The 24,117-nt window shown below is 39.2% G+C and overlaps 1 protein-coding gene across 3 annotated transcripts in view; it reads left to right on the top strand.

Moving 5' to 3' along the window:
• Positions 1-15,005, top strand: part of CEP97 (centrosomal protein 97) — a 28,174-nt gene extending 13,169 nt beyond the window's left edge. For 2 of the 3 annotated variants that reach the window (XM_067034731.1, XM_059064668.2), the window contains 5 exons: positions 858-1,022; positions 4,300-4,433; positions 4,869-5,643; positions 9,125-9,200; positions 10,654-13,878. In XM_067034731.1, coding sequence (XP_066890832.1) covers positions 858-1,022; positions 4,300-4,433; positions 4,869-5,643; positions 9,125-9,200; positions 10,654-11,358 — 1,855 coding nt within the window. In that variant the 3' untranslated portion in view covers positions 11,359-13,878. Of the gene's footprint in view, positions 1-857; positions 1,023-4,299; positions 4,434-4,868; positions 5,644-9,124; positions 9,201-10,653 lie in introns of all 3 variants that reach the window. The other variant, XM_059064669.2, reaches the window with a different exon arrangement.
• The last annotated feature ends 9,112 nt before the right edge of the window (positions 15,006-24,117 follow it).

Here is a 24,117-nt window from a genome sequence, read left to right as displayed (position 1 = left end):
TTTTGGTTGTTGAAGAAGTCAGATTATTTGTCCTATAGAGTTTCCCACTGTACTTATTTTGCCAATTGCTATGTCTCCGTGTCCGTTGACATACTCCTCTCCTTCTGTATTTCCTGTAAATTGGTAGTTGGATGTGGAGGTTTGATCAGATCTTTGTTGGGGGAAGGACTACTTTGTGGGTTCTATGGAGAGGCACGTGGTGTCTGGTTGTCTCTTGTGTTAGGAGTAGCTATTAATGATCAGTGCCTAAATCCATTAATTCATTGAGAGTTGCAAAATGGTGAAATTTTAATTCTATCAATATTTTTATTAGCTGGAATACTTCTATAAAGTAACTATTTGGTCATTGGTATAGTTTGTATAGGAAAGGTAGAATTAATAATATTTAATTTGTCTCCTTTATTTATCAGTTTTTTAAAAATAATGAGTTGGTAGTTCACTAGCATCCTTCAGCTGTGACCAATAAGCTTTAAAAAAAAACTATCATTATAAACTAATGGATTTAAGCACAATTTATGTATTTAGGTACTTCAGGTTGATATTGAATAGAGGGACTATTCATTGCTTCTTTGAAAATAATTTTAAAATATTTGGAAAATATTTATTTTAAATAAATTTAAAATATTAGTAAAAATCTTTGGAAGTGCTCCTAAGCAAGAAAAAGGTTTAAAACATTGTAATAGTAAGGAGAATGTATCAGAAGGTTAGATTTTCTTTTTAACTTGAGTGAATTTTATTTATGAAAAATATCCAATGATGCTATAAAGGTAAATTAAGAAGGAAGAATCGTTACTGCTTAAAAATGTATCTTGTCTACCCTAGTGCCATCCCTTCTTCTTTATGTCCCTCAATTCCAGTTTAAAAGCTGAATGGCTGTATAGTCAAGGCAAGGGGAGAGCATATCGGCCTGGCCAGCACATCCAGCTTGTCCAGTATCTGGCTACAGTCTGTCCTCTCACTTCTACGCTGGGTCTTCAGACTGCAGAGGATGCCAAACTAGAGAAGATTCTGAGCAAGCAGAGGTGAGCCCATTTATCTGTAGCGGCTGATGAATTCACAAGTGAAAATACCTCTGACTCTTTCCTGCAGGGTTAGTAGGACTGAGGCGAGTGCTGCGGCCCACATTTCTGGGCACTTGGGCCACTGGTCACTGCAGCAGTTCTGTAGGGGAACCGAACCTTGCAGTGCAGTCCAGTTTACTCCCCAGTAACTAACTGCATTGCTAATCATTTCTTCAGTGGGGAGAGCCAAGCAGCATGGGAGAGTGGGATTTTTAAAAACTGCATTTGTCCCTTAATGTGGGTGTTTCATATGGGTTTTAAAATACTAACATTAAGAAGTATAGCTTGGAGTCTTCCCTGGTGGCGCAGTGGTTAAGAATCCGCCTGCCAATGCAGGGGATGTGGGTTCGATCCCTGGTCCGAGAAGATCCCACATGCCGCAGAGCAACTAAGCCCGTGCGCCGCAGCAAGAGAAGCCACCACAATGAGAAGCCTGCATACCTCAATGAAGAGTAGCCCCCGCTCGCTGCAACTAGAGAAAGCCCGCACGCGGCAACAAAGACCCAACTCAGCCAAACATAAATAAAAATTTAAAAAAAAAAAAAAAAAAAAAAGAAGTATATTTTGGGAATTGCCTGGCGGTTCAGTGGTTAAGACTCCACACTTTCACTGGGGAGGGCCCAGGTTCAGTCCCTGGTTGGGGAGCTAAGATCCCACAAGCTGTGCAGTGCAGCCAAAAAAAAAAGTATAGCTAGAAGCATTTAGTAGTCACTTCTTTTATCAGAGGTCCTGCCTTTGAAGGTTTGTGCATGTGTATGCATATGATGATGTCTGACTATGTGATTTAAAAATAAGTTTCTTAACCTTTTCTATCCAGTGCTTTTAAATGAGACTTTGTAATTTGGGGGTTATTAAAGGTATATACTTTCTCTTTTTAAAAAAAAAATTATTTTATTGAAGTAGAGTTGATTTACAATGTTGTGTCAATCTCTGCTGTACAGCACAGTGACTCAGGTATACACACATAGACATTTTTTTAATATTCTTTTCCATTATGGTTTATCCCAGGAGATTGGATGTAGTTCCCTGTGCTGTACAGTAGGACCTTGTTATTTATCCATTCTAAATGTAATGGTTTGCATCTACCAACCCCAAACTCCCAGTCCATCCCTCTCACTCCCCTCCTCCCCCTTGGCAACCACAAGTCTGTTCTCTATGTCTGTGAGTCTGTTTCTGTTTTGTAGACAGGTTCTTTTGTGCCGTATTTTAGATTCCATATACAAGTGATATCATATGTATTTGTCTTTCTCTTTCTGACATACTTCAGTATGATGATCTCTAGTTGCATCTATGTTGCTGCAAATGGCATTATTTCATTCTTTTTTATGGGTGAGTAGTATTCCATTGTGTATATATACCCCATCTTCTTTATCCATTCATCTGTCGATGGACATTCAGCTTGTTTCCATGTTTTGGCTATTGTAAATAGTGCTGCTATAAACAAGGGGTACATGTGTCTTTTTGAATTATAGTTTTGTCTGGGTATATGCTCAGGAGTGGGATTGCTGGATCATATGGTAATTCTATTTTTAGTTTTCTGAGGAACTTCCATACTGTTTTCCATAGTGGCTGCACCAATTTACATTCCCAACAACAGTGTAGGAGGGTTCCCTTTTCTCCATACCCTCTCCAGCATTTGTCATTTGTAGACTTTTAAAAAAATTAAAAAAAATTTTAAATTTAATTTTATTATTATTTAAAATTTTATTATTTGGCTGCATTGGGTCTTAGTTGTGGCACGCGGGATCTTCATTGTGGTTTTTGGGCTTCTGTAGTTGCAGTGCTTGGGCTTCTGTCTAGCTGTGGCACATAGGCTCTAGTGTGCGAGGGCCCAGTAGTTGTGGTGCATGGGTTTAGTTGCCCCGTGGCATGTGGGATCTTAGTTCCCGACCAGTGATTGAACCCCAATCCCCTGCATTGGAAGGTGGATTCTTAACCAGTGGACCACCAGGGAAGTCCCTGTTATTTGTAGACTTTTGATGATGGCCATTCTGACCCATGTGAGGTGATACCTTATTTTAGGTTTGATTTGCATTTCGCCAATAATTAGTGATGTTGAGCATCTTTTCATGTGCCTACTGTCCATCTGTATGTCTTCTTTGGATAAATGTCTGTTAAGGTCTTCTGCCCATTATTCAATTGGGTTGTTTTCTTTGTTGTTGAGTTGTATGAACTGTTTGTATATTTTGGAGATTAAACCCTTGTCAGCCACATCGTTTGTAAATATTTTCTCCCAGTCTGTAGGTTGTCTTTTCTTTTGTTGTTGCTGTTTTTTTTTTTATGGTTTCCTTTGCTGTGCAAAAGCTTGTAGGTTTGATTAGGTCCCTTTTTTTTAAAATGGCTTTTAAAAATAATTAATTAATTAATTTTAAAATTTTTGGCTGTGTTGGGTCTTCGTTGCTGTGAGCAGGCTTTTTCTAGTTGTGAGCGGGGGCTACTCTTCATTGCCGTACACGGGCTTCTCATTGTTGTGGCTTCTCTTGTTGCAGAGCATGGGCTCTAGATGCGCAGTCTTCAGTAGTTGTGGCACGTGAGCTCAGTAGTTGTGGCTTGCGGGCTCTAGAGCTCAGGCTCAGTAGTTGTGGTACATGGGCTTAGTTGCTCTTCGGCATGTGGGATCTTCCTGGGCCAGGTCTCGAACCCATGTCCCTTGCATTGGCAGGCAGATTCTTAACCACTGTGCCACCAGGGAAGCCCCCCATTTTAAAATTTTATTTTTATTTCTATTGCCTTGGGAGACTGACCTAAGAAAATATTTGTATGATTTATGTCAGAGAATGTTTTGCCTATGCTTTCTTCTAGGAGTTTTATGGTGTCTTGTCTTATATTTAAGTCTTTAAGCCATTTTGAGTTTATTTTTGTGCATGGTGTGAGGGTGTGTTCTTTTTTTTGTTTGTTTTGTGTTTTGGCTGCGCTGAATGGCTTGTGGGATTTTAGTTCCCCAATCAGGGATCGAAACTGGGTGTTCAGCAGTGAGAGCGTGGAGGGACAACTGGACCACCAGGGAATTCCCCTGTGAGGTTGTGTTCTAACTTCATTGATTTACATGCAGCTGTCCAACTTTCCCAGCACCACTTGCTGAAGAGACTGTCTTTTTCCCATTTTATATTCTTGCCTTTCAAAGGTATATACTTTGAAAGCTTGTAAACTTCTACCTTTTTGACCCCTTCAAAGGAAGCAGAAAAAGCTTTCTTTTTTTGGTTTGTGTTAAATCACATCAGATGTTACTGATTTTTAGGTTTCACCAGAGGCAGTTGATGAACCAGAGCCAAAATGAAGAGTCGTCTTCTCTTGCTTCTGTTGAAACAAGGGCATCCCTTGTACTGGAGCATTCCAGCCCCATTCAAGATTGCCAGGTAGTCCAGGAAAGTGGTAAGAAGTTAACCGATCTCTGATCCTTTTTCTCCAAGTTGTTTAACCTGTTTGGTATCATAAAACAAAAAAAGTACATGTTTTCATAATTTTTTACTTGTTAGCTTAAGTGAACATTTGGATCTTATATTTTATATATATGTATATACACAGATAGACATATATAACTACTATATGTCTAATTTTTGAAAACGTTCAGAGGACTGCTACCTTTTGAAGTGACATGGTACTTTGATTATTCTTACGACCATTGCAAGAATTCATTTTCTTAAAAATATTTGGTTTGGTGTTTTAGGCATATTGGAGGAAATTACTGAAAGCATTTCCTTGCACTTTACTAGATTTCAGGGATTAGAGTTCATTAAAAGGATCCAACTGAAAAAATACCTCTTTAAACATTTAATGTTTTAAATGATGTTCTGTTTATTCTTTTAGAACCCGTCATCCAGGTCAATTCTTGGGTTGGGATAAGCAGTAATGATGACCATTTATATGCTGTTAAGAATAACTTTCCAGCCTCTGTACACACTACAAGATATTCTCGAAATGACCTGCACCTGGAAGACATCCAGACAGATGAAGACAAGTTAAACTGTAGTCTTCTCTCTTCAGAGTCTACTTTTATGCCAGTTGCGTCAGGACTCTCTCTAGTATCGCCTACAGTTGAGGTGAGGCTGCAAGACATTAACTTGGGCCTAGAAGATGATGGTACTGCCGATGAATCTGTGAAATGTCCGGAAAACAACGGCTTTGATAAGGAAGGGGAAAAGGCTTTTTGGGCTGCAAATGAGAATTCTGTTGAGATGACAAAAAGTGCTATCAGTACAGAGGTAAATGAGAAAGATGGGCTATTACTTTGTCCTGAGCCAACAGTAACCAATGCTGTCATAAAGGACGACACCCACAGTCTTACATCTTTTCCTGAGTCAGTTGGACATGATGTCTTCCATGCACAGCCAGACAGTGAAGAAACCATGTCTCAAACAGCCTCAGAGAAACTTCCTTGCAGGGTTTTAACCCACAGATCTCTTACTTTGGGACAAAATAAAGTTGCCCTTCAGAAATTGAATGAAGCAGCCACCAAGCTTCAGGCCTGTTGGCGGGGCTTTTATGCCAGAAACTACAACCCACAAGCTAAAGATGTACGCTATGAAATCCGGCTGCGCCGGATGCAGGAGCACATTGTCTGCCTAACTGATGAAATAAGGAGGTGAGTGAAAAGTCCCTGTTTAGGACTTTTACAGTTTGGGTGCTGTTTGGTTGGTTTGGGGGTGTCAGATTCTTAGCATTGATTCAGAACACTGAATCACTGCTTTTGTGGCCAAGACACTTTCCATACCATGTTGCCACTCTTGGTTTGTCTCCTACAATATACTGAAAGCATCTTGAGTGCAGGGACTGCCATATGCATCTTCATCTGTAGTACAGCAATTGGAACATAGATGCAGCATAGCAGTAAATTTTGAACGAACGCATGCCTTATGGACATCTATATACCCAAACACGGAAGGTACAGAAAATATAGAAAAACTGAATTTTAAGTACAAAAATGAGAAGATGAGAAAGTCTACATAGAACCCAGTAGGTGACATAAGAATTAAAGAAAATAGCAGGGACTTAGAAGGGGCTAAAATTTGGGGGCTATGGTGGAAATTACTTGTTCATTCCATGGCTCACATGTTTTCATGACTGTCAACTCAGGAAAACTAGGATTTTATAGATTTATTCTGAGTATTAGTATTGTAACCAGCAGTATTTATTAATATTATCAGGTGGGAGAGGAGGAAGCAATAAAAGAGACTGAGGAGGGACAGCTAGAGTGGTAGGAGAACTGGGAGAGTGTGTGTCCCAGCTCCAACAGGGAAGTGTTTCAGGAGAGAAGAGAGGTGCTGTTAAGAGGACAGGAAACTGTGTGTTAGATTTAGCAGCTGGAGGTTATTGGTGACTGTGTTGAGGGTCCCCAAGACTATCCTCAGGTTTGAAGATTTGCAAAAAGGACTCACAGGACTCAAGAAAGCTATTCTTTATGTTCATGATTATGGTTTATTAGAGTGAAAGGATATAGATTACAATCAGCAAAGGAAAAAGACACACAGGGCAGAGTTTAGGAGAGACCAAGTACAAGCTTCTAGTTGTCTTCTTCCAGTGCAGTTGTACACATGGGGCTCGATTCTCCTGGCAACAATGTGTGACAACACATATGAAGTATGTGAACCTCAAGGGAGGCTCGCTCGAGTCTTGGCATCCAGGGTTTTTACTGGGGGGTCAGTCACCTACGCATTGAGTGCCCATGTGATTGACCTTAACTACTCAGACCTCAGTCCCCACCCAAGGTCAAACTGATGCATTGTGGCCCAGGGTCTCAGGTGAACAAAACAGGTATTCACCAGAAAGTACACTGTTAGCATAGACCAAGGTCCCAGATGTACAAAGATACTCTTATCAGGCAGGATATTCCACGGGCTTGGAGGTTATCTCGCAGGAGCTGGTCAAGGCTAGTCCTGTCTTTAGAATGTACGGGGTTCAAACACCCCAGTCCTGTTGAGTTAACCTTTTCCTGCCCAGTGAACTTCTTAAGAGCAGCTCCAGAGGGTAGTGGGATGAAGGCAGTTTGGAAAGGATTGAGTAGTGAGTGAGAGGTGAAGAGTGAGGGTAGCCGACTTTTGGGAAGTGTTGATGTGAGGAAGAGGAGAGAGTAGGTGGATGCCAGAGGAGAATCTGGACTTAAGAAGATTCTTTTTTAAAGATGGGAGATACAGAGCAGGTTTATGTGTTGATGGAAATAATTCTATAAGGAAGGAAGAACTGATGGTGCAGAGCAAAGAAAGAAGTGCAGGATGGAAGTTCTTGAGAAGGTGAGAGAAGAAGTCCAGTGCACAAGTAGAGGGAACAGGAGCAGGTAAGGTGGTAGGTTTGATGGTGGGATAGGGAAGTCCTGTCTGACGGTTGTTTCTCCTTTTCCAATAATATACAGGATGCAGTCAGCATTTGGAAGTGAGGAGAAGGGTGAGGATGTGGGAGGTTTAAGAGAGGTATGAGGTGTGCGGTATTCATCTTCAAAGTGAACTTCTAAGGGGAATGGAGGAGGATAACTGGACAGGGTGGGGAAAAACTTAAAGTGCAAAACGATAGGTCAGACTGTATGATTTTCATCAACAACTCTCAGCTGTTCCATTCTGATTTTGGACATGGTTCAGCCAGGAACGGATTTTTTTCCAGGTGAACATGGTAGGGGAGAGAGGGAAGGGCAAGGGAGCTGACGACACTTGGGCAGGGAATGATTATAATGATGGATCTCAGAATTTAAGCGAGGTAGAAGGAAAGACAAGAGAAAGGGGTCATTTGTTTGGTGGTCATAGGTGAAGATTGGTCGTCCAGGTTGTTGCAGATTATGGCAAGAACAAGTGAACTGGGAGGATTGGACGTAGTGGTTTGTGTTGTTGCTTGAAACCATTTTCGAAAATGGTGTAGTCAGAATGCTTGGGTCTAATACACTGCCAAATGTAGGATAGCTAGCTAGTGGGAAGCAGCTGCATAGCACAGGGAAATCAGCTCAGTGCTTTGTGACCACCTAGAGGGGTGGGATAGGGAGGGTGGGAGGGAGACGCAAGTGGGAAGAGATATGGGGATATATGTATATGTATAGCTGATTCACTTTGTTATACAGCAGAAACTAACACAACATTGTAAAGCAATTATACTCCAATAAAGATGTTAAAAAAAAATGCTTGGGTCTAGAGTGGGACTGAGGATGAGTGATGAGGGGTGGATTATTGTTAGATAGAGCATCCATGTGAATGTCAAGAGTTCCAGAAATGACAAGGGGAACAGGGCAGAGAAAAAGACTAGTGCTGAGCCTTCAGTGAATGGGGGTCGATAATGGGAGGTCAGTACTTGAAAAAGAGTTTTGGGAAATTTAGCAGGATGGCTGGAGTTCTTGAAGGAGGAAGGTTAAGACTCATTTGTAAACAGCAGTGAGAAGCAACGTTCTGACCCTGATGTATGAGTGAAAAAAGTAGCCGCCACTTGAGAGAGCTACAGAGGTTGAGTGTATATGGGAGTTTGCTGATTATAATTTGGGAGTCCCACATGGCACAGTAGGAGGGCTTTGGGGAGCTAGAGAAAGTAGATCAGAGGTTCAGAACAAAATGGGGTGACAGTTTAAGAGATAATGGACAGCTAAGAGAAGCTTAGGTTTCTGATTAGTTTAAGTACAGAGAGGGGGGCAGTGAGCACAGAGTGAAAACTTTAATGAATGAGGGGAAGGTCTGTTGATAGCAAAGAGTATGTCAGGAGGCAAACAGGGATGTGAAATTTGATGTGATTAGTCCTACTGGTCTCTTAGAAGAGGATGTTTCAGGCTATGGTCCTGATCCTTTCTGTAGCTCCTGCCCCTTTGGTGTGTTTGGCTGGGAAATTGAGGCCAGATAAAGAGCCATTTAATATTTTTTATTTTTCATTACTGGCAATCCTTTGTAGAACCAGTATAATCTGAATTTCAGTCACATCTTAGTTGGCTTGTATGTTGAGTCATAGCTTAAAACTAAAGTTTCACTTAGATATTCTATAAGTGGAAAGGACTGTTATTAGAATATTAATCTCTTTACAATGTATATGTTTATTCGTCATAACAAGAAGTACAATTCAAAGCACCCTTTCTTGTATCAGTAATGGATTTTGAATTATTGTAGATTACGAAAAGAAAGAGATGAAGAACGTATTAAAAAATTTGTAGAAGAAGAGGCTGTCAGATTCCTTTGGAACCAGGTAAGCTCCCTCCTGCTGAATTACCTACTGTGTGAACAGAGAAAAATTCTAGATTTCCTGATAATCATAGAGTAGTTACAGGTAAAGTAAGCACCCTTTCTCAAGGTTAAGGATGTGGTTTGTGTTCCTTGCCACTCTGAACTAGGACAGTGAATTTTGTTATGTTTTATTTAGCCTGAAGAAAAATATTTTCATAATTTTGACCAGAGAGATAAAGAACTATAACACTGAAGGAAAGTACTAAATTGAGGGTTATTGTTATAATTTTCCAGTAGAAATAAAAAGCCCAATTTGAACTTTCTTGTAGCTATCTTGTTTTATCTTTTGAGACTATTTGAGTGAAAGGTGATTGAAATAGTGTGTGATGGCTATAATATGCATGTCCTAAAAGGTACACAAGACTTCCAGGGAGAGAGTTTGAATCCTGTAGTAGCACACTTTAGGGACAGTTCCCTAAAACATTGGTTTTACTATTATTGTATCCCAACAAATACTTCTTGATAATAATTCCTTGGAAGTTTTTTTTTTTTTTTTTTTGCGGTACGCGGGCCTCTCACTGTTGTGGCCTCTCCCATCGCGGAGCACAGGCTCCGGACGTGCAGGCTCAGCGGCCATGGCTCACGGGCCCAGCCGCTCCGCGGCATGTGGGATCTTCCCGGACCGGGGCACGAACCCGTGTCCCCTGCATTGGCAGGCGGACTCTCAACCACTGCGCCACCAGGGAAGCCCCTGGAAGTATTTTTATAAACAAATTTGTTATAATAGGATTTTACCTATATTATATTTGAAAATACATAGTAAAAGGTCTGGAAGGCTACATATTAACCTGCTATCAGTGATTGCCTTGGAGGATGGTCAAAGGGAAACTAAAAAATTCTATATATTGCTTTCTTGTTGCAGATTTTACAGTAAAATTCTGAGATTTTAATTATACTTTAAAAGTGTAAAAGCATATTATCAAGAACTTGGGGTATTTTTAGGTATTTTAGAGTTGTATATATTATATTGTTAGTTTTTAAAAACTCTTATCCCAAATGGGTATCTAAAATGAGACTTTTATTTTAGCGAATCTACTCATATTAATAGGCTCTAATCTGTCTTATTAGATAGACCTCAGTGTATCTTATCGAGTACCTTATTTACCCCTTAGTCAGCTATACATGTGCTATTGTGCTTCTGATTATTTTTCCAGTAGTAGGAAAAGAATTACTTTGGCCCATCCCTGCTCTGCTGGTGAGGACCTTTTATTACCAAGGACGTGAACCACTTGTGCCAGCCAGGTCTAGGCTGGGGGTGCTATGGAAAGGATAAGGGGAGTCAGGTCGTTTCTAACTCCAGTTATGCCATCTGCCAATTACCAACTTCATGAGTATTGGGGAAGAAAGCTCGAAGGACAGTTGTAAAACAGGCATGATTTATATTTTGTAGTAAAACTATATCCTTTGGTTTATAGGTAAGGTCTCTACAAGCTTGGCAGCAGACGGTGGACCAGCATCTAAGTTCCTGCTGTCCTGATGTTCCTCCTGTATCAAGTACTCTGGTGCCATCTAACCCTCCATTATTCACCCAAAGTCAGGAGCCCTCTTCTGATCAAAACTCCGATTGGTTCATTGCTCCTGATGAAGCTCCTCAAGAGAAATCCTTACCAGAATTTCCAGACTCTGGTTTTCATTCCTCCTTAACAGAACAAGTTCACTGTTTACAGGATTCTTTGGATTTTGAAAAAAGTTCCACAGAAGGTAGTGAAAGTTCCATAATGGGGAATTCCATTGACACAGTCAAATATGGCAAAGAGTCAGATATAGGGGATGTTAGTGAAGAACATGGTGAATGGAGTAAGGAAAGCACAAACAATGAGCAGGATAATAGTCTGCTTGAACAGTATCTAACTTCAGTTCAACAGCTAGATGATGCTGATCAGAGGACACATTTTGATGAAGGGACGGGAGATAGTAAGCCTCACATAGCTCATTCCCCTGAAAACTTAGATACCTTGTCTGACAGTGCTCCTGTAGATGACACTCATGGCACATCTCCTACTTTGCAAGATGAAATCAATCAGACACCAGAGAATTGTGAATTAAATGCAGAAGTTCAAGGGCAGCAGTCAGAATGTAATTCTACATTTCAGGTATTGCATGTTGGTATTATTGTGTAGCATGTCTGGTTGTTTGGGAAGCAGAAGTCCACTTGATTTAAGAATATTTTCAGTTGGCTTCTTTTGAGAAAGAAGAATATTTCTCCCAATTCTGTTACTATTTATATAGAATTTATATTCTTGTCTCATATTTTCCACATCTTAGGTACTAAGCTGAATCTTCATTTTGATTTAGTTAGCTATTTACTTAAGCTGTAATGTATCAAACAATATTCATATTGAAAGCCACATGCACTTTATTAACAACTAAATTGAATCAACAGTGTTCCTGTGTTTTTGTGTATTCATTTCCTTTCAAAAATAAACTAGAATACCTTAAAGAAGATAGAAAAATTTACCTTAAAGATATAAATAAGAGAATTTTAGTTCTTCTGTATGTGAGGAAATTAATTATGTAGTGAGGAATGCAGTTGGTTACAGTGAACATAAATGACAAATGTAAGGATTGTGAACTACTGAAATTTGCCATCCTCCTTGGAGTAAGAACATGTGTTTTTAAGCCTTTTTCCTCCCTTATGAGTCAAGGGAAGCCTTCCTGTAAGCGAATAGGGAGAAGAGGTAAGATTATATGATGATTCAGTGGGGATGATTAGATTGTCTCATGGAAAACTTTAGTTAATACCATGTATCAGTTTTAACATATGAAGCAAAGTGTTCCATCCAGAATTAAAGTCAAGTTTATTTAGAGGCAACACAAGACTATTTCTCTTAGGTATAGGCTCCATTCACTTGGAATAATGTCACAGCAAACATTTATTATCTTTTCATTTGGTAATTTTTTTACCCCATAGATAAGCACTTATGTGCCAATATATTGCCAGAAATTAATATTTGTTTTCTTTGTTCCTGCTTTATATTTGCTTATGTTTTTCAGCAGAGGCCCATGATCATTTACTTCATTCTTGACCTCTGCCTCATAGAAAAGAGGTATTCTACCACTGGTATTATTTAAAATAATACCAGTGGTAGAATATGAATGACATTTTTTTTTTAAAGAAATTTTTTTTAATATGGCTGTGTTGGGTCTTTGTTTCTGTGCGAGGGCTTTCTCTAGTTGTGGCAAGCGGGGGCCACTCTTCATTGCAGTGCTCGGGCCTCTCACTATCGCGGCCTCTCTTGTTGCGGAGTACAGGCCCCAGACACGCAGGCTCAGTAATTGTGGCTCACAGGCCCAGTTGCTCTGCAGCATGTGGGATCTTCCCAGACCAGGGCTCGAACCCATGTCCCGTGCATTGGCAGGCAGATTCTCAACCACTGCGCCACCAGGGAAGCCCTGAATGACATTTTTTTAAGGACTATTTTCTGTATAAGTCTCTGAAAAAGTGCCACATTCAGAAGACAGTTTAATGGTGGTAAAGAAAAATTGACCTCATTTATTTCTTTACTTATTAAAAGAATATATGCCTGTAACTCCAGGAAGAAATGATAATATTGTGTTTGAATGTTATAGATAGATGCATTCGCAAATCAAGGATAATTTTTGGAAGCTTGATATTTCAATCTTTGAGAATGTTCTGATATCATTGAACAACACATATCTGACTTCCCCCCAATCTGTGGACGTACAGTGATTTAAAACTATGGCAATACTTAACTGTTCTCTAAATTTAGGTGCTAAATATGTATTCATTATTCAGTTACAGTCACTAGGTCCCCTTCTTTGAAGTTATATAAAATAAAAGCTGGTCCTTCCAAGAATAAAGTCAGGGATCACATTTTATACTTCGTTGATGGTTAGAAACATTTCTCCAGTATGGGTAAGATGCATTTTTCTCGGTTTATAAATGTGTAGCACTCAGGTTGAGAAGACTTGGATTTCATTCTCAGAAATCCAGAATCTCTTGCAAAGGAAATATTTTCTGTCTCATAAACAAAATAGCAGTCTTACATTCAAAGGATTTTTCCCTAGCAAAGCATGTGTAACATTGAATGCATGTTAAATAAAAGTAGAATTTTAAACTTTTTGAATAATGCTAATTATCTCTTATGAATGATTTTGAATTTTCTTCTTGAATCACCCGATTTTTCTATTTTACAGTTAAATACCTCATTTGCTGCCCATAGTTAGACAAAGGAAAACCAACTTGCACTGCACTAGTAGCAAAGTGCTGCTTCATGGTACATTAATTTCTCATAAAAGCTCCTGAAATGTCATGGTTCAGTATTACCGAAGTAGGTTTCTCCTGACATCTCCTCCCTCCTCTCTTTTTTTGAGAAATGGCAAAACACAACTGAATTCATTTGAACATCAGCATTTGTCAGCAAGATTTTCTTTTTTACCTTTGTGTTGTTTTTCTAGTCCATAAGTGGTATTCAACATACTTTTGAAATTGACAGAATATGATAATGACTAATACTCTGCTGTATTTAACTTCACTGGTTTTGAAGTGCAAGAATATTAAGTAGCCCCCAACCTTAACTGTATAGATTATCTTGAATGTAAATAGGATGAAAATAATGTAAACTACACCACCAGCCTAGACCTCGCTGGCACAATGTAATTAAAATAATTTATTTAACTAAGATATTTGGTTTTAACTCTGGGCTATTCATTGTTCTGGCTGAAGAGGGAATGGGCCTAGTAAGGTTTGAGAAGTTGGGCTTTAACACAGTCTTTGTGTTTTTCTAATAGGAGAGGTTTAGTTCAGCTGTGCTGTTTTAGTTCAGTTCTCTTGATTTATGCACATTCAATATATCAATTAAATATTCCTTCAAAAGCACAGAATCATACCATGTGAGAATTGTAAGGAACCTTAGAGATTGTCTATTCTAATCTCTTTGTTTTAAAGATGAAACTAAAGCACAGAGAACTTAGATGACTTTTCTGAGGTTATAGCTAGTTTATAGAAAAAAAACTGTAGAAACTTAAACGTTATTGTATTCCAAAATTTTATTATATACTTTCTATTCTTTATATTTAGTAAGTCAGTAAGAAAGTCTCTACAGATTTTTTATTCTCTTTGAAAGAGAAAAAATACTTCTAAGAGAGCTAGAACTCTACCACTCAAGGCAGAGTTGCTTGTAGAAATCAACTGATTCATTCAGAACCCTAAGTGAATTTTCTCCAAGAAATGTGATTTGATTAAAATGGTTCTTAAAGAGTAACGCAGTAGAAACTAACATTTTGAAAGAATAACTGCATCTTGGAGTCTATTTTTTGATGACAAGAAGTATAACAGATTGCTGAGATATATAAAATTTTCTAGTGAAAAGCTAGTTTGATTATATTTCATCTTTAGTTTTACAGAACAACAGATGTTAGTTTTAACTCTCCTGGTGTGCAGAAAGCTTCAATCATGACAGTTGATATATAAACAATACAGTTTGGTTTTTATAAACTCAATTATAAAAGGCCTTATAATATGCATGTTTTTAGGAAAATATTTAGCCACACAGTTGTTAGTATATATGCAGAATACTTTATTCTTGAATATTGTGGGTGCCATTCTTGAGTGTGGATTTTTCTTTTATTTTGTTTTGGATTATTTTAAATATACAAACACCATAATAGTTTATTTTTCTGTTATCTACTTAAGACAGGTCTAGTTCCACTTTTAATAAGTATTTTCAGAAGCAACATGGACTGAAGATATCATACTATCTCCCTTGGTTGTTTTGGGGGCATCAATTCTTAGAGTTGGATTTATAAAAATAATATAAAATATAAAAAATAAATTTTTTCTGGACAATTAAGACATAAAAAGGGAAAATATAAAATAGGTCTGATCAATTTCCCACTTGTAAATGAAAAGTAATTATTTAATATCTATTTTTATTTTGCCACATACCTTATTGAGGAATATTTATTATGTTATAATATTATAATATTTTAACTTTTAAATATATGACCCCCTCATTTATGAAATAAAGCAGAAAAGGTCTGAAAGGAACAGTCTAAACATTTTTAGTGATACTGTTTTCATTGATCAAACCTATTGTGCCATATTAAATTTAAAGGTCAAGTAAACAGAGTAGTCCTCACTTAACAGATAATAAACTTTTAAAAATGAGGTGCTTTTTATTTGTGTATGAGTAGAAATCATACTATAATTTAATTCCTTAGTTCATTTTAGTCGATAACAGGAATCACACTCTGTAGTGGCTTTGTTCATTTTCTAATTAAATTTCTTTGAATGTTTTGTAATAATTTTAATGTTGACAGTATGAGTTTAAAAATAATTTGATTTTTCACTATTTTTAGATTTCTCTTTAATTTTATTGTAGAAATAGTAGACGATTTAAAGTGGTTGTGGATTGTTTTATGAAGGCTTAATTTATATTATACTTATTTAATTTGTGTTTGAGTCTCTAATTCTAAATAAAAAGTTTATACATTTGTTTGAGTGATTCGTCTGTTTATTATAGTGATTAGTAGTAACGATTTGTTACTCATTGTGCTTGTAATTATTGGGAACTTAAATAAAATTCAGAACATATTGCAGATAGAAATTCTTTTTTTTTTTTTGGCTGTACTGTGTGGCATGCGGGATCTTAGTTCCCTGATCAGGGATTGAATCCATGCCCCTTGCATTGGAAGCCTGGAGTCCTAACCACTGGACTGCTAGGGAACTCCGGCAGATACAAATTCTAAGGAAGGTCCAGAGTATTGTTATATAAGTGAATTTACTATAAAACAGTCCTAACCTTATGAAAGGAATGCTAATTTAGTTTGGTATAAATTTCATTATTTCCAGGGTACTTACCAGAATTCTCTGGGTAGAGAAGAGCAGATATCCCTCAAAGAGCATAGGTGACACTGCCAGTTGCTGTTGAAACAGTGGGTGCTGAAAGTGTTAGGGAGGGAGGGAGTAAATATAGCAGAAGCCTTCTCATTTGACACAGTTAGAATTGTAGTTCGTTGGTGTTATGGACTGAATTGTATCCCCCTGCCCCAAATTCATATGTTGAAGCCCTAACCTCCAGAGTGATTGTATTTGGAGGTAAGGACTTTAAAGAGGTAATTAAGGTTAAATGAGGTCATAAGGATGGGGCCCTAATCCAATAGGACTGGTATCCCTGTAAGAAGAGGAAGAGACACAAGAGATTGTCTGGGCATCATGCCCAGAAGAAAGGGCATTGGAGGACACAGCAAGAAGGCAGCCATCTGCAAGCCAGGAAGAGAGGTCTCATCAGACACCAAACCTGCTGGCACCTTGATCTTGGACTCCAGCCTCCAGAAATACGAGAAAACAAATTTATGTTGTTTAAGTCACTCAATCAGTGGAATTTTATTATGGCATCCTAAGCACAATAATACAGTTGGTTAATTAAAAATGATTAGAGCAGGAAATAAAAGATGATATATATACCTTAAAATTAAAAAAAATTCTTTATTGAAATATAATTGACATAAAATGAACTGCATATATTTAAAGTGGACACTTCGATACATTTGACACATGCCCATAACACCATCACAACAGTCAAGAAAATGAACATATTTATCACCCCTGAAAGATAAATCATTTCATAACCCTTCCTTCTGCTTTGGTTTCTTGTACTCAGCATAATTATTTAGAGATTCACCTGATAGTTCATTCTTTTTTATTGTTGAGCCATATTCCATTGTACATATTTGCTATGATTTGTTTTTGAGTTTTTTTTCCAACTTTATTAAAAATTTTCTTCCAGTTTTATTGAGAAATAATTGACATATAACATTGTGTAAGTTTAAGGTGTACAATATTTATCACAATAAGGTTAGCTAACATATCCATTACCTCACAGTTACAATTTTTTTTGTGTGTGTGTATGTGTTGAGAACTTCTAGGATCTATTCTCGTAGCAATTGTCAAAGAGTTTTATGGTATCATGTCTTATGTTTAAATCTCATTTTGAGTTAATTTTTGTGAGTAGTGTAAGATAGGGGTCTGGTTTCATTCTTTGGCATATGGATATCCAGTTTTCCCAACATCATTTATTGAAGAAAATATCCTTTCCCTATTGAGTATTCTTGGCTCTTGTCAAATATTAGTTGACTGTATATGCAAAGGTTTATTTCTGGGCTCTCAATTCTGTTCCATTGGTCTATGTGTCTGTTTTTATGCCAGTGCCATACTGTTTTGATTACTATCGCTTTGTAATCAGGAAGTGTGATGCCTCCTACTTTGTTCTTTTTCCTCAGTTTTGGCTTTTTGGGTTCTTTTGTCATTCCATATGACTTTTAGGATTATTTTTTCTACTTCTGTAAAATGATGCCATTGGAATCTCATTAGGGATTGCAATCTATAGATGGCTCTGGGTAATTTAGATATTTAACAATATTAATCTTATAATCTATGAACACAGGATATCGTTCCATTTGTTTGTGTCTTCCTCAAGTTCTTTCATCAATGTCTTACAGGTTTTTTTTTAATTTTAAAAATTTGTTTATTTTTGGCTGCATTGGGTCTTTGTTGCTGCGCATGGGCTTTCTCTAGTTGCGGCGAGTGGAAGCTACTCTTCGTTGTGGTGTGCTGGCTTCTCATTATGGTGGCTTCTCTTGTTCTGGAGCACGGGCTCTAGGTGCGCAGGCTTCAGTAGTTGTGGCATGTGAGCTTAGTAGTTGTGGCTCGCAGGCTCTAGAGTGCAGGCTCAGTAGTTGTGGCACACAGGCTTAGTTGCTCCATGGCATGTGGGATCTTCCCAGACCAGGGCTTGAACCTGTGTCCCCTGCATTGGCAGGTGGATTCTTAACCACTGTGCCACCAGGGAAGTCTTTACAGTTTCCAGCGTAAAGAAGTTCACCTCCTTGGTTAAATTTATTCCAAAGTGTATGTATATGTGTAGTTGATTCACTTTGCTTTACAGCAGAAACTAACACACCATTGTATTGTTTTTGATGCTATTGTGATGGGATTGATTTTTTTCTTTTTCAGAAAGTTTGTTATTAGTGTATAGAAATGCAGCTGATTTTTGTATGTTGACTTTGTATCCTGCAACTTTTCACTTGTATTCATTGATTAGTTCTAATGGCTTTTTGGTAGCATCTTTAGGGGTTTTTTTTGTATAGGATAATGTCATCTGCAAACAGCCAGTTTTACTTTTTCCTGATTTGGATACTTTTTATTTCCTTTTTCTTGCATAATTGCATTGGCTAGGACTTCAGTATTATGTTGAATAGGAGTGTGAGAGTGGGCACCCTTATTCCCGATGTTAGAGGAAAAGCTTTGAGCTTTTCACTATTGAGTATGATGTTGGATGTGGGCTTGTCATATGTAGCATTTATTATGTTGAGGTATGTTCCTTTTATAAAGGAATTTATTTATTTATTTTTTGGCTGCGTTGGGTCTTCCTTGCTGCACGTGGGCTTTCTCTAGTTGCGGCGAGCGTGGGCTAATCTTCGTTGCAGTGCGCAGGCTTCTCATCACAGTGGCTTCTCTTGTTGCGGAGCACAGGCTCTAGGCATGCGTCCTTCAGTAGTTGCAGCACGTGGGCTCAGTAGTTGTGGCTCACGGGCTCTAGAGCACAGGCTCAGTAGTTGTGGTGCATGGGCTTAGTTGCTCTGTGGCATGTGGGATCTTCCAGGACCAGGGCTCAAACCCGAGTTCCCTGCATTGGCAGGAGGATTCTTAACCACTGCCCCACCAGGGAAGTCCTGAGGTATGTTCCTTTTATACTGAGTTGGTTGAGAGTTTTTGTCATGAATAGATGTTGATTTTGTCAAATGCTTTTTCTGCTTAAATGATCATCTGATTTTGTCTATCATTCTATTAATGTGATGTATCACATTTATATTTTAAATTATATATGTTTAAATTATATGTTTATATATAAATTATATATATTTGTATATATTTATATATAATTATTATATATATCATATATAATATATAATAATTATATACAGTTGACACTTGAACAACACAGGAGTTAGAGGTGCCAACCCCCCTGCAAAGGCAAAAATCCTAGTATAACTTTACAGTCAGACCTTTGTATCCACAGTTCCACCTCAGAGGGTTCAACTAACTGAGGATTGCGTAATATGTAGTATGTATTTATTGTAAAAATCCTGTGTATAAGTGGACCTATGCAGTCTAAACCCGTGTTGTTCAAGGGTAAACTGTATATATAAATGTGAAGTATCATATTTGTATTTTATTCTATTCTATTCTATTTTTATTTTTTTTGGCTGCGCTGTGCAGCATGCAGGATCTTAGTTCCCCGACCAGTCGTCAAAGCCATGCCCCCTGCAGTGGAAGTGCAGAGTCTTTTTTTTTTTTTTCCGGTACGCAGGCTCTGGATGCGCAGGCTCAGCGGCCATGGCTCACGGGCCCAGCCGTTCCACGGCCTGTGGGATCTTCCCGGAGCGGGGCACGAACCCGTGTCCCCTGCATCGGCAGGCGGATTCTCAACCACTGCGCCACCAGGGAAGCCCCCTGTGTTCTTTTTGATGATAGCCATTCTGACAGGTGAGAGGTGATAATCTCATTGTGGTTTTGATTTGCATTTCTCTGATGATTAGTGACCTTGAGCATCTTTTTATATGCCTGTTGGCCATCTGCATCTCCTCTTTGCAAAAATGTCTATTCAGTTCTTCTGCCCATGTTTTAATTTGTTTGTTTGGTTTTTTTGATGTTGAGTTGGATATTAATCCCTTATTGGTCATATCACTTGCAAATATTTTCTCCCATTCAGTGGATTGTCTTTTTGTTTTGTCATTATGGTCATTTTTAGTACATTTCCTTTTTTTTTTTTTTTTTTTTTTTTTGCAGTACGCAGGCCTCTCACTGCTGTGGCCTCTCTCGTTGCAGAGCACAGACTCGGGACGCACAGGCTCAGCGGCCATGGCTCACAGGCCCAGCCGCTCCGCAGCATGTGGGATCTTCCTGGACCGGGGCACAAACCCGTGTCCCCTGCATAGGCAGGCGGATTCTCAACCACTGCGCCACCAGGGAAGCCCAGTACATTTCCTTTTTAACTTTGTTTTTTTTTTTGGCTGCACCACTCAACTTGTGGGATCTTATTTCCCTGAGCAGGGATTGAACCCAGGCCATGGCAGTGAATGTGCCAAGTCCTAACCACTGGACCACCAGGGAATTCCCTCCTTTTTAACTTTTAAACTACAGTTGTAAGTAAATTACACAACATTGAAATATTAGAGAATCTTATTTTGACTATAGCATTACCAGTGAGTTTTACACATTCAAGTTTTTACGATGTCAGCATCCTTTTGTTCCTGCTTGAAGAGCACCCTTTACCATTTCTGGTAAGGCAGGTCTAGTGGGGATGAGCTCACACACCTTTTGTTTGTCTGGAAAAATTTTTTTCCCAGTTTTATTGAAATATAATTGACATGTAACACTGTATAAGTTTAAGGTATACAGCATAAGAATTTGACTTACATTTATGGTGAAATGATTGTCACAGTAAGTTTGAACATCCATCCATATAGATACAAAATTAAAGAAAAAAACTTTTTCCTTGTGATGAGAACTCAAGATTTACTCCTTTAACCGCTTTTGTACATAACATACAGCAGTGTTCACATTAATTACATCCCTGGAACTTACTTATTTTATAACTAGACCATCTTTATCCAACACCCCCTCCCCTGACCTCCTGCCTCTCGTAACTGCATATCTGATCTCCTTTTCCATGAGTTTGTTTTTTTGTTTTTAAAATATAACTAGATTCTATTCTGTTCCATTATTTATTTGTTTATATCAGTACTACACTATATTGATTACTGTAGCTTTATACTAAGTCTTGAAGCCAGGTTATTTATTTATTTATTTATTGCCATCAGAATAAAGCTCTTTATTCATCTTCCTTGTTTCAAAGAGTCATGGTAGTTCTTACAGTACAGAGAGAATTTCTGGCACGTGGTAGCACAGAGCCAAGGCACACTCAAACACGCTGAGCCCCAGCATCTCCCTGGAGGTGGACAGTTATAGAAAATCCAATCAGGGACAGAGGGGAAATGCCAGTGAAATGAGAACCCCAGGTCAAGTCTTGGCTTTAGACTTGGGCTGTGATCCTGGGACTTCCAGGCAGGACCAAGCTCAATCCAGAGAGCAGCTCATTCCCAGGAAGTACTGTGACTGGTCTGGATACAGGTCCCCACAGAGAAGACTCATTTAGGAGTATTCAGCAGGCTGAGAGTGCAAGCCACAGAGGGACACAACTTGCTTCTCCCATGTGGAAACTTGCCCTGGCCTCTCAATTAGCTCCAGAAGGCCAAGGGCCTTTGACTCCTTTGTTCATTCAGTATAACTTCACTGCTGTCTACTCTATGCCAGGCCCTGTGCCGGGTGCAGTGGACAAAGAGAGGAATCAGACACAGTCCTTACTTGAAGGGAATTCAGAATATAATAGAAAAATATATTTATGAATAAGTCGTTGTGATTCAAGGTAAAAAGGATGCAGAAAGGAGTCAGACAAACTTGGCCCTCAAGGAGTTCACAGCCTAGCAGAGGCCTAGGCTAGGTCAGAACATGGACAATAACACAGTGCAGCCTGTGATAAGGACCAAAGAGAGGCTCAGGACGTGTGCTCTGGCAGCACAGGGAAGGATGACACAGCAGCCACTGGATGAGGCAGTGGGGAAGATTCAGAGCTTATCAGAGAAGACTGAGCAGCCTAATCTGGCCAAAGTGGAAGTAATGAATCCTACTGCCTTGGGGAGGGGATTGTGCAGCCTCAGGCTGACCTCTGTGTGTTCCTTGGGCTACTCAGCAGGCAGGGTGCAAGGTCTCTTATCTATGGATGCAGCTGCATGATATCCTGTGGATATCTGAGGGGAGACTGGTGACCAGGGGGAACAGGTCCAGATAACAAGGGCCCATGGTAAAAGTTAGGAGCCTAGGAGTGAGTGAACCAGGAGGGCCTTGGGGGTCAAAGGACCTCAGCCTACACAGATCCCACATGTCATGGAGCAACTAAGCCTGTGCGCCACAACTACTGAGCCTGTTCATCACAACTACTGAATCCCATGAGCCCTAGAGCCCGTGCGCTGCAACTACTGAGCCCACACGCTGCAACTGCTGAAGCCCACGTGTCTAGAGCCTGTGCTCCGCAACAAGAGAAGCCACCACAATGAGAAGCCCATGCACTGCAACAAAGAGTAGCCCCCGCTCACCACAACTAGAGAAAGCCCACATGCAGCAACAAAGACCCAACACAGGCAAAGAAAAAAAAGAAAACAGAGGGGATTGAAAGCAAGTCAGCAGAATAACACGGCTTTCTGTGTACTTTCTCTTTTGTCTTTGAAGGAAAAGAAAATCTTTTTGCACCTCAAAAAAGTTTCTTCCAGGGACTTCCCTGGTGGTCCAGCGGTTAAGACTCCACACTTCCACTGCAGGGGGCACAGGTTCGATCTCTGGTTGGGGAACCAAGATCCCGCATGCTACATGGTGCGGCCAAAAAAAAAAAAAAAAAAAGATTCTTCCAAATTTAGATAATTTAACATACAGAGCTGAGAGAAGAGTCCTTTTAAAATGCCATAAATTGAAGCTGACTCCCAATTTGGTGATTAGGTGGATATTGGTAATTGTTTTAGATATATCTGAATCAGCAAGAGTAATGGTTTCCAAACTTTTTGCTAATCAAAATATTGGGAGTACGTACTGCATGATTCCATTTATATGACATTCTGGAAAAAGACAACACTATAGGGAGAGAAAACAGGATTAGTGGTAGCCGAGAGTTGAGGGCAGGTGAGGCTGCTTGTGGGAATTTTTAGGTGATGAAACTATTCTATACAGTACTGTGGCTGTGGATACATGATTCTAGATATTTGTCAAAACCTATGCAACAGTACACAAAGACTGAAGTTTTACTATATGCAAATTTTACCCCCCAAATCTTAACTAGGATATCAGGGGATCTCAAGATGGAATGAGGACTATGACAAATGAATATGTTTTACAAATGTATGACATAGACTCATTGAAGGGGATAGGAAAAAGGGAGATGACCTAAGTAACTTTGGAAAATTGTTTTGATTGTATACTGTAAGTGTCTTAGTCCGTTTGGGCTGCTATAACAGAATACCATAGACTGGGTGGCTTATAAACAACAGAAATTTATTTTTCACAGTTCTGAAAGCTGGAAATCCAAGAACAAGGCATTCAGTGTCTGGTGAGGGCCAGCTTCCTGTTTCATAGATGGCCATTTTCTCACTGTGTCATCACATGGTGGAAGGGGTGAAGGAACCCTCTGCGGAGAGTGGAACAAAGGGATACGCATTAAGTCTGAAACAGGGAAAAATATTCCCAAACGAGGCAACAAGCTCAGCACAAGCCACGAGCTTTTATCTCTTGGTCAGGAAGTGTTCCAAGCCAAAGCCTCATGCCTGAAAGACTGCTTTTCCCAACAAGAGGTGATTAAGTTTAGATGAGGTCCTAAGGCTGTGGCCCTAACCTGATGAGAATGGTGTTTTTATAAGAGGAGGCAGAGACACCAGAGATTTCTCATTCTCTCTGCCATGTAAGGACACATTGAGAAGGTGTTTATCTACAAGCCAGGAAGGGAACTCTCACCAGGAACTGAATCAGCTGGCATCTTGAACTGGGGCTTCCAGCCTCCAGAACTGTGAGAAAATAAATTTCTGTTGTTTAAGCCACTCAGCCCATGGTATTTTATTATGGCACCCTGAGCCGACTAATACAGGCCCCAAATACCTCTTCTAGTCTCCACCCTTGGCAGCATCCTCTCACTGTCCGTGGTGTTTTGGAATAGGGTGGTTGGAATCCAATGTGACAGCAGTCACTTACTTTGAACAATGGCTTGATGGTTCTTCTGGCCCAAATTTCAGTCACTTGTTCAAAAGGAGGAAGC

This window comes from Kogia breviceps, chromosome 5 (genome assembly GCF_026419965.1).
Source record: "Kogia breviceps isolate mKogBre1 chromosome 5, mKogBre1 haplotype 1, whole genome shotgun sequence".
NCBI lineage: Eukaryota > Metazoa > Chordata > Mammalia > Artiodactyla > Physeteridae > Kogia > Kogia breviceps.
Note: the sequence above shows the minus strand (reverse complement) of the source record. Positions and strands in the feature narration are given on the sequence as shown.